This window comes from Epinephelus moara, chromosome 8 (genome assembly GCF_006386435.1).
Source record: "Epinephelus moara isolate mb chromosome 8, YSFRI_EMoa_1.0, whole genome shotgun sequence".
NCBI classification, from domain to species: domain Eukaryota; kingdom Metazoa; phylum Chordata; class Actinopteri; order Perciformes; family Serranidae; genus Epinephelus; species Epinephelus moara.
This window is the reverse complement of record NC_065513.1, coordinates 44,048,808-44,060,033: the sequence shown is the minus strand read 5'-3', so window position 1 is coordinate 44,060,033 and position 11,226 is coordinate 44,048,808. Positions and strand designations below refer to the sequence as shown.

The window sequence follows — 11,226 nt, the reverse complement described above, 5'->3', positions numbered from 1 at the left end:
ATATATAGAGTAAATAGGATTGGTCCGAGCACAGAACCTTGCGGAACTCCAAAACAAACTTTGGTACGTAAGGATGATTCATTATGAACATCAACAAACTGAAAACGATCAGATAAATAAGATTTAAACCAGCTCAGTGCAGAACTTTTTAGGCCAATTAAGTGATCCAGTCTCTGCAGTAGACTCACTGACTGACTGATAGCCTCACTGACTGACTCACAGCCTCACTGACTGACTGACAGCCTCACTGATTGACTCACTGACTGACTGACAGCCTCACTGACTGACTCACTGACTGACTCACTGACTGACTGACTCACTGACTGACTGACAGCCTCACTGACTGACTGACTCACTGACTGACTCACTGACTGACTGACAGCCTCACTGACTGACTGACTCACTGACTGACTGATAGCCTAACTGACTGACTCACTGACTGACTGACTGACAGCCTCACTGACTGACTCACAGCCTCACTGACTGACTGACTGACTGACTCACTGACTGACTGACAGCCTCACTGACTGACTCACTGACTGACTGACTCACTGACTGACTGACAGCCTCACTGACTGACTCACTGACTCACTGACTGACAGCCTCACTGATTGACTCACTGACTGACTGACTGACTCATTGACTGACTCACTGACTGACTGACAGCCTCACTGACTGACTCACTGACTGACTGACTGATAACCTCACTGACTGACTCACTGACTGACTGATAGCCTCACTGACTGACTGACAGCCTCACTGACTGACTGACTCACTGACTGACTGACAGCCTCACTGACTGACTGACTGACTGACTGACTCACTCACTGACTGACTGACTGACTGACAGCCTCACTCACTGACTGACTGACTGACTGACTGACAGCCTCACTGACTGACTGACTGACTGACTCACTGACTGACTCACTCACTCACTCACTGACTGATGACAGCCTCACTGACTGACTGACAGCCTCATTGACTGACTGACTGACTGACTGACAGACAGCCTCACTGACTGACTCACTGGCTGACTGACTGACTGACTGACTGACAGACAGACAGCCTCACTGACTGACTGACTGACTGACAGCCTCACTGACTGACTGACAGCCTCACTGACTGACTCACTGACTGACAGCCTCACTGACTGACAGCCTCACTGACTGACTCACTGACTGACTGAATGACTGACAGACAGCCTCACTGACTGACTCACTGACTGACTCACTGACTGACTGACTGACTGACAGCCTCACTGACTGACAGCCTCACTGACTGACTCACAGCCTCACTGACTGACTCACTGACTGACTGATAGCTTCACTGACTGACTGACAGCCTCACTGACTCACTGACTGACTGACAGCCTCAGCCAAGTGACGTTTTACAATTCTTCATATTTAAAACTAACGAAATTCGTTTCCGCACATGATCCGCGTTAACAATTCTCCTCTGCTGCTCACTGTCTACTTTTTTTTAAAATCTTTTCTTTTTCTTACTTTTTTTCAGAAGTTAATGTTTTTTAAAAATCCAACATGTTTTTATTGACGTAAACAAACGCCATCATTTATAAAACTGAAGGTTAAATCTGAAATTATGGGATGATGTCATCGACCAGTTAACTGACGAACGTTCACTCACAGGAAGTTGACACACATCACATCACACACCCTTTCACAACAAATGACCCTCAAAGCACTTTTAATCAGAGCTCAGTTTAATATAGAGACATGATGATATCACCAACATGTCTTAGTTTAACATGGAGACATGATGATGTCATCAACATGTCTCACAGTTTAATATAGAGACATGATGATGTCATCAGCGTGTCTCACAGTTTAAAATAGAGACATGATGATGTCACCAACATGTCTAAGTTTAACATGGAGACATGATGATGTCATCAACGTGTCTCACAGTTTAATACAGAGACATGATGATGTCATCAACACGTCTTAGTTTAACATGGAGACATGATGATGTCATCAACACGTCTTAGTTTAACATGGAGACATGATGATGTCATCAACACGTCTTAGTTTAATATAGAGACATGATGATGTCACCAACACGTCTTATTTTAACATGGAGACATGATGATGTCATCAACATGTCTTAGTTTAACATGGAGACATGATGATGTCATCAACACGTCTTAGTTTAATATAGAGACATGATGATGTCACCAACATGTCTTAGTGTAACATGGAGACATGATGATGTCATCAACATGTCTCACAGTTTAATATAGAGACATGATGATGTCATCAACACGTCTCACAGTTTAATATGGAGACATGATGATGTCATCAACAACGTGTCTCACAGTTTAACATGGAGACATGATGATGTCACCAACATGTCTCACAGTTGAACATGGAGACATAATGATGTCATCAATATGTCTTAGTTTAACATGGAGACATGATGATGTCATCAAAATGTCTCACAGTTTAACATGGAGACATAATGATGTCATCAATATGTCTCAGTTTAACATGGAGACATAATGATGTCATCAATATGTCTTAGTTTAACATGGAGACATGATGATGTCATCAATATGTCTCATAGTTTAACATGGAGACATGATGATGTCATCAATATTTCTTAGTTTAACATGGAGACATGATGATGTCATGAAAATGTCTCACAGTTTAACATGGAGACATAATGATGTCATCAAAGTGTCTCACAGTTTAACATGGAGACATAATGATGTCATCAATATGTCTTAGTTTAACATGGAGACATAATGATGTCATCAAAGTGTCTCACAGTTTAACATGGAGACATAATGATGTCATCAAAGTGTCTCACAGTTTAACATGGAGACATAATGATGTCATCAATATGTCTTAGTTTAACATGGAGACATGATGATGTCATCAAAATGTCTCACAGTTTAACATGGAGACATAATGATGTCATCAAAATGTCTCACAGTTTAACATGGAGACATAATGATGTCATCAATATGTCTTAGTTTAACATGGAGACATGATGATGTCATCAAAATGTCTCACAGTTTAACATGGAGACATGATGATGTCATCAATATGTCTTAGTTTAACATGGAGACATGATGATGTCATCAAAATGTCTCACAGTTTAACATGGAGACATAATGATGTCATCAAAGTGTCTCACAGTTTAACATGGAGACATAATGATGTCATCAATATGTCTTAGTTTAACATGGAGACATGATGATGTCATCAAAATGTCTCACAGTTTAACATGGAGACATGATGATGTCATCATAATGTCTCACAGTTTAACATGGAGACATGATGATGTCATCAAAATGTCTCACAGTTTAACATGGAGACATGATGATGTCATCAATATGTCTTAGTTTAACATGGAGACATGATGATGTCATCAGCATGTTGACGTCTGACCAGTCAGACTGGACGAGTGACTGCTGTGTTCTTTTACAGCATTTCCAAGATGGCCGCCGCGCCCAGCAGCACATCGAAAGCTCCTGGAAACAGCTGGAGTCTGTGAGTAACTTCTGACTCCGCCCACCAATGCACCTGACCCCCCCACTGACATATTTGATCCGGCCCACTAACATATTCAGGCCCCATTTAACACATATAACCCTGCCCGTCAATCATGTGACCCCTCCCACCAACACATACTGACTCCTCCTACCTGCATCTTAACATCTGACTCTGCCCACTCACACGTCCTGACACATTAAATCTGTCAAACCATTTTCCTCATCATTCATACTGTGATTTTTTTTAAAAATTTACTTTGTGTTGTTTTTTACTTGTTGTTATTCAGAGTAAACGTCGGTTTGAGCGTGACTGTAAGGAGGCGGAGCGAGCTCAACAGATCTCTGACAGAATTGACCTGGACAACAAGACTGACGGAGAGAAGGTGGTTCAATATAAGTTCACCTGACAATGTTTTTTTGTGTGTTTGTTTTAATGCTGTGTTCCTGTCGATGGCGCCCGTCCGTCGTTAACGATCTCACAGGATCATTTGATTAGTGTTAAAATCTCTCCCCCCAGGAGGACACGCGGACACTGGCATGTCTGCAGAGCAACAGCTGTTATTGGTCACTCAGCTGTCAAACAGCCAATAAGAGCTCTGCTCGACAGACCGACTCCAGGAACAGGAAGTGACGTGATGATGTCATCACTAGTTAAAGATTCTCAGTAACGTGTGCTGGACTCGTCAAATTGTTCAAGATTAAGACCCTGTTTATTCTTGAATATTCGACTGTTCAGGTTTAATTTGTCGGGAAAGTTTTTAGATTTCAGATATTTTATTTTTTCATTATAAGAAATAAACGTCATGATGATGTCACAGCGAGCGCATGGAGATGCTCTCGTTCAGCCCAACGCCTCGGGATAAGAAACATCTGTAAAACACAACGAACATTTAAATGTTTTTATTAACAACTAAAAAGAAAACTGTCTAATAACAGAACAAATAACCTTCTTTAATTAAACAGACAAATGCGTCGACGTCTGTCTGTCTGTAGACGGACAGAGAGACGCTCTGTCTGCCTGTCTGTCTCTCTGTCTGTCTGTCCGAGTCCTCGTCCAATCAGTGGACAGCCTGAAATGACTCAGATCACAGATCTGATCTTTAAATAAACAGATGTTGGATGACACGTCCTCTGGAGGAGGAGTCAGACTCTGAGTCATGTCTGTGATGTGTGGACACCTCTGTGGTCCGTCTCCTTCGTCATTAGGATGAACATCAGCACCTCCTTGTGGACGGAGGAGGACGGACCCTGATTTAACTGATGCAACTGTGATCAGACTGATATCTGACTAACCTGTCCCTCTCTCTGTCTGTCTGTCCCTCAGCGCTGCTCACTGAAGGTAAGCTCCTCCATGTTTTTTTTATTGGATATTTTTGAGTTCATGTTTTTTTTTTTACAGTGTGTTCCGACCTGTTTTTCTGTACGGTGGCCCCCAGAGCTCAAACTTCAACAAAGATGTTCCAAAAGACAAAATATAAAATGTATATCTATCTTTCTATCTATCTATCTATCTATCTATCTATCTATCTATCTAAAAATGACAGATACCATGTTTGGGGAAATTTTATTTGACGTGTACTTTGAGTTTTTAGTGTCCCATCCTTGCTTGCCAACATGTTGGACGATTTTGCTGAAAACACTGGAAGGGCTGTTTTAGCTGAAATTCAGAATTCAGCAGTGCATCGTTGGCAACAGCGACAGTATCCGCCATAGAGCCACCACAGTACTCGGTAAGTTTGTTTTCTAACTCGCGGAGCATATGCTCCTTATGTTAGCATGTAAGCTAGCGTTAACTTGTTTCATATAGCTTACATGCTAACATAAGGAAAATATGCTATGCGAGTTAGAAAACAAACTTACCATTGGCGACAGCAATAGTATGTTTTGTTTGTATGTGTTTTTGACACATTTGAACAAGTGTCTCTCTCAGCTTTAACTGATATTGTCCAGCACCTCAGGCCTTCGTACTGTCCTCTTGACAGCATCCCACTCCGTCTTTTTAAGGACGTTTTCCATATCATTGGGGCCTGTGTTATGGATCTGATAAATTCATCTTTGATGTCTGGATGTGTCCCAGCTGCCTTTAAACATGCTGTGGTCCAGCCCCTCATCAAAAAACATAATCTTGACCCCACAGTTTTATCCAACTTTAGGCCTATCTCCAAGCTTCCTTTTCTTTCTAAGGTCTTGGAGAAGGTGGTTAATGAACAGCTGCAGTCTTTTATTGATCTAAATGACATTTCCGAGAAGTTCCAGTCTGGTTTTAAGTCACGTCATAGCACAGAAACGGCGCTTTTAAGAATTTTAAATGACCTTCTTTTGACAGTTGACTCTGGTAGCTCTGCAGTCCTGGTCCTTCTGGATCTGACGGCTGCCTTTGATACGGTGGATCACAACATTCTCCTGTCTCGCTTAAACACCTGTGTGGGCATTAAGGGTACTGTTCTTAAGTGGTTTCAGTCCTACCTCTCAGATAGGAGCTTCTCTGTCCAGCTGGGCCAGTATTCTTCAGCCTCTTCCCCCCTGAACTGTGGGGTGCCTCAGGGTTCTATTTTGGGCCCCCTCCTCTTTTCAATATATATGTTGCCATTGGGATCCATATTTAGAAAGCACAATGTCTCATTTCATTGCTTTGCAGATGACGTACAAATCTATCTGCCTTTAAAAACAAATGAGCAAGCCTCTGTTCAGGTCTTATTAGACTGCCTCAATGACATCCGATCTTGGATGGAAGTCAACTTTCTCTCCATGAACAAAAATAAAACTGAGATTATTTTATTTGGCCAACAAAATCTGTTAGATGGGTATGACAGCGCCATTGGCACCCTTAAGTCTCACTGCCACCCTTTTGCAAGGAACCTTGGTGTTATTTTAGACAGTGACTTTAGGTTTGATAAGCAGATAAGCTCTATTGTCAAAACGAGCTTCTTCCAGCTAAGACTATTAGCAAAAGTAAAGGCATATCTCCCCCGAGATTATTTTGAGAAAGTTATTCACACCTTTGTTACATCACGCCTAGACTACTGTAACTCTTTGTTTGTTGGTCTTGACCAGTCAGCACTGCGCCGTTTACAAGTAGTCCAAAATGCAGCTGCCCGCCTGCTGACTGGAAAGAAACGGCGTGATCACATTAGTCCTGTCCTTGCATCTTTGCACTGGCTGCCTGTTAATTTTAGGATCCAGTTCAAGGTTTTATTAATTGTTTTTAAGTGTTTAAATGGTCTGGCACCGTCTTATTTATCAGAGCTTGTACAGCCTCACAGTACTTCTAGAGCACTTAGGTCGTCAAACCAGCTGCTCCTGGCAGTACCTCGGTCCAGACTCTCTACTCGTGGGGACAGAGCCTTCTCAGTGGCGGCCCCAAAGCTGTGGAACAGCCTACCATTCCAGGTTAGAGCTGCACAGTCTGTTGAGCACTTTAAAACATTACTGAAAACCCATCTTTTCTCCTTGGCGTTCAGTCCCTGCTAGGCAAGAATCCTTGGCTTTTACTCTTTTTACTCTTTCTACTTTTTATTTCCCTTTTTTAATCTAATTTTTAGTTTTTTAAATTGAGCCCTTACTATTTCCTTTGTTTTATTTATTATGATATTTGTGTATGATTATTTTATATTTCAATAACTGTACAGCACTTTGGTCAACTGAGGTTGTTTTTAAATGTGCTTTATAAATAAAGTTTGACTTGACTTGACTTTGACTAGTATCCACCATAGAGCACATACATACATGGTTTCTGTCATTTTAGTGACCACAGTGACAGTGGATCACACAAAGTGATGATATCTGTATGTTTGGTTCAGACGTGGAGTCAGGAGGGGGTTAACCTGTTGTAGAACAAAGACTGGAAGCAGAGCGAAGCTGTTGGTCTGTCTCTGTCCTGGCTCCACCCTAACCTTTAAAGGTCATCGATCAGCATGTCAGATCAGTTTGATCCAAACACACATGAGAAGTTTACTGGAGGAACTGCTTGTTGTTGAACTGCAGCGTTTGTTGAACTGCACCAACCGAATCCTCGACCAATGAACTGTTTCACCATATTGATCAATGAGCTGTCAAAGGACTCATATGAACCTCTACTGGTTTCAGGCTCGTCAGACGGCTCAGCAAAAAAAACAAGCTGCTGAAGAGTCCAGGAAAGAATATGTGACCAGTTTAAACCAGTTTAACCAGGACCAGCATCAGCACTACCACACTCTGGTACCAGTTATATACCAGGTAAACCAGCACTACCACACCCTTTTACCAGTTATATACCAGGTAAACCAACACTACCACACCCTGGTACCAGTTGTTATATACCAGGTAAACCAACAGCACACACCCTGGTACCAGTTATATACAAGGTAAACCGACACTACCATACACTAGTATCAGATATACAAGATAAACCAGCACTACATACACTGGTGCCAGTAATATACAAGGTAAACCAGCACTGCCACACCCTGGTACCAGTTATATAAAAGGTAAACCGGCACTACCACACACTGGTACCAGTTATATACAAGGTAAACCAGCACTACCATACACTGGTACCAGTAATATACAAGGTAAACCAGCACTACCACACCCTGGTACCAGTTATATACAAGGTAAAACAGCACTACCACACCCTGGTACCAGTTGTTATATACCAGGTAAACCAACAGTACACACCCTGGTACCAGTTATATACAAGGTAAACCGACACTACCATACACTAGTATCAGATATACAAGATAAACCAGCACTACATACACTGGTGCCAGTAATATACAAGGTAAACCAGCACTGCCACACCCTGGTACCAGTTATATACAAGGTAAACCAGCACTACCATACACTGGTACCAGTAATATACAAGGTAAACCGGCACTGCCACACCCTGGTACCAGTTATATACAAGGTAAACCGGCACTGCCACACCCTGGTACCAGTTATATACAAGGTAAACCAGCACTACCACACACTGGTACCAGTTATATACAAGGTAAACCAGCACTGCCACAGCCTGGTACCAGTTATACCCATGGCGTATTGATGTGTCATTGCTCTGTGATGTAGCGTATCCAGGACATGGAGGAGCGGCGGATTGAGAGGATCTGTGAAGCGATGCGTTCGTCAGCGGAGGCTGAGAGGAAAGTTCTTCCTGTTGTGAGTCGCTGTCTGGACGTCATGATGGACGCTGCTGAGAGCATCCAGCCCAGGATGGTGAGTCTCATCTGAGCTGAAGATCTGTGGTTGTGTGTTGGACAGAGGTTTGATCAGACACCTGATGGCTGTGGAGACTGTTGGTTCTTGTTATAAAAGAGTCAGAGTTTTCCATCCTGGTTGTGGAGCAGTAGACTGGCTGTTCACCCTCAAACAGATCCCGCAGGTGTCAGAAAATTCTGTTGATCCAGAAGTTTCACTGAGCGTTCAGACAGAAAACAATCCTGCAGTAAACACTGAGCAGCTGTGTCAGTGAGGCAATGTTTCAGATTTCAATGTGTGGGAAACTTTAGACACCAAAACACTTAAAAGAAGGTTTCAGTGGAAAGTTTATTTTGTCGGTTTTCTTTAAACTGAGCCAAATCATATCTAAAAGTTACCTGCTGGACCTGCTCAGGTGTTTGGTTGGTTATTGACACTCCACTAACATAAAGTAAACAAGTTTAGTGCCTCAGCTACAACATGATGTTTGTCAGCCCAAGCACATGAGCAACAACGTCGAGTTCAGTCAGGAACACTTCAGTCTAAGAAACATTATTACCATGTGCAGTGTTACAGTTGGTGGTCCGGCTCTGCTCTGAGGCCTCGCTGTGTGTCCTCAGGCCAACGCAGAAAATCTCAGGCGGAGAGAGCAGCAGAGAAGACGGCCTGGGAACAGAACAGAGCATCAGTGACAAACAGAAATGACACTAATGAGTCAGCTGCAACATGATTAGGAGGAGCTGGGGCGGAGCTAGGGTGGAGGCAGGTCAGCAACAGTCGGCAGGTCAGAGCACTTTAAAAAAGAGCGCCCTGAATGAGCTCTGCTGATTGGTTGCATAGAAAGGAATCATGTGATCGATCAGCTGATTCTCTTACATCAATCAGCTAATCCATCAGCTGATCGGGCTGTTTGAGATCAGCTGATGTGAGCTGAGCTCGACATCATGTCCTGCCTGAACTAACGCTACACTCAGTTTAGCGCCAAACTGCTAACTCTGTGAGGACAACGATTGACCAGTTTTCTTCAGACTATAAAGGATCTATATTAGTGCAGTCAATTCAACATTTACTGTGATGGAACAACTTTTCCATCTTGACCTTTTCACAGTCACTGAATGGCAATGTAACAGGCAAAAAAACTCTCCAGCAGTGATGAGGAATCCGTCTGGGTGCACTGTCTGTTGTTCACTGATGGCCTGGTTAAGTGCCTCGCTCCTATCGCTGGTTTTGGGGGGGGGTGTAAACAGCCACCAGCAGGATTGCTGTGAACTCCCTGGGTAGATAGAAAGGCCGGCATGTAATGATAATGAACTCTGCCAGAGGAGAATAGTGTTTGGAAACAATAGCAGCATTCCGGCACCAGGCTTCGCTGATGTAACCACAAACTCCCCCACCGTGAGTCTTACCTCCCTCCATGAAGACCCGGTCAGCTTGGTAGCATGTTAGGCCAGCTAGCTGGATAGCAGAGTTGGGGATGTTGCCATGTCTCAGTAAAAATGAAAACACAGCAGTCCCTTACATCACACTGCGCAGATCTCAGGAGCTGAATGTGGTCTGTTTTGTTGTCAAGTGAGTGTACATTGGCCATAATGAGGGATGGTATTGCTGGTCTGTGTGGGCTAGCTGCTAGCCAAGCCTGGATGCCTCTGCGCTTGCCTCGCTTCTGCTTCCTTCCACACCACTTCCGGCGCCTCTTCTCTGGGTGAGATGTAGCAGCTGGGTCCAGTGATGTAGTAGTCTGACGGAGAAGTTGCAGGCCCCAAAGTTCCTCTGTGACTTTCTGGTCCAAGTTGTGATGTTTTAACTTCTTATATCCAGACAGCAGTGGCGACTGTATCTTCTGAGCAATGTAGACATTGAACTACGTGCATACGGATGTAAACACGAAGCGCATGAACATTCACTGGAACACACAATTTTAGGCACCAAACTCAGAGAGAGAGGGGCTGCTGTGTCTGTCTGCGCCGCCATCTTGGTCTTGTACACAACAACACTCAGAGGAAACTCAACGTTCTCGTCTCAAACGTGTCTTCAGTTCTGACCGACTGTGATCAGAGAGAACACAGACCTCTGTCTCAGCGGCCATCTTTGAGTTTTAGTTTTGATATACTCTGTGTTCGGTTTTGCTTTATCGTTTTGAATAAGATAAGATACATCTTACTGATCCCACAATTGAGAAATTCCAGTGTTACAGCAGTCAAGGGGAAAGAGTCAGATTAAAGATTTCAAAATTTTAAAACCTTAAAAAACTAGGCATGCAAAAAAAGTACAAAAAATACAAGAAAACAGCAATAAATAATAATAATAATGGGCAGTGGATAAAAGTGAGCATATTTAGTGCAAAGTGAAAAGCTATAGTGGTGTGAAAAAGTGTTTGCCCCCTTCCTGATTTCTTACTTTTTTGCATGTTTTCCACACTTAAATGTTTCAGATCATCAAATAAATTTAAACATTAGTCAAAGATAACACAAGTAAACACAAAATGCAGTTTTTAAATGAAGGGTTTTATTAATGAGGAAGAAAAAAATCCAAAGCTACAT

At 42.8% G+C, this 11,226-nt stretch overlaps 1 protein-coding gene and 1 long non-coding RNA gene across 3 annotated transcripts in view; both read left to right on the top strand.

The window, feature by feature from the left end:
* LOC126394964 (formin-binding protein 1-like) overlaps window positions 1–11,226 on the top strand; it is a 43,752-nt gene that overhangs the window by 17,742 nt on the left and 14,784 nt on the right. For both annotated transcript variants that reach the window (XM_050052126.1, XM_050052125.1), the window contains exons 5-9: window positions 3,450–3,512; window positions 3,802–3,897; window positions 4,839–4,853; window positions 7,601–7,729; window positions 8,558–8,704. In XM_050052126.1, the coding sequence (XP_049908083.1) occupies window positions 3,450–3,512; window positions 3,802–3,897; window positions 4,839–4,853; window positions 7,601–7,729; window positions 8,558–8,704 (450 nt within the window). The remainder of the gene's footprint in view (window positions 1–3,449; window positions 3,513–3,801; window positions 3,898–4,838; window positions 4,854–7,600; window positions 7,730–8,557; window positions 8,705–11,226) is intronic.
* On the top strand, window positions 7,877–8,513 carry LOC126394988 (uncharacterized). The gene is made up of 3 exons (XR_007570403.1): window positions 7,877–8,022; window positions 8,274–8,315; window positions 8,358–8,513. It is a non-coding gene; the product is annotated as an uncharacterized LOC126394988 (long non-coding RNA).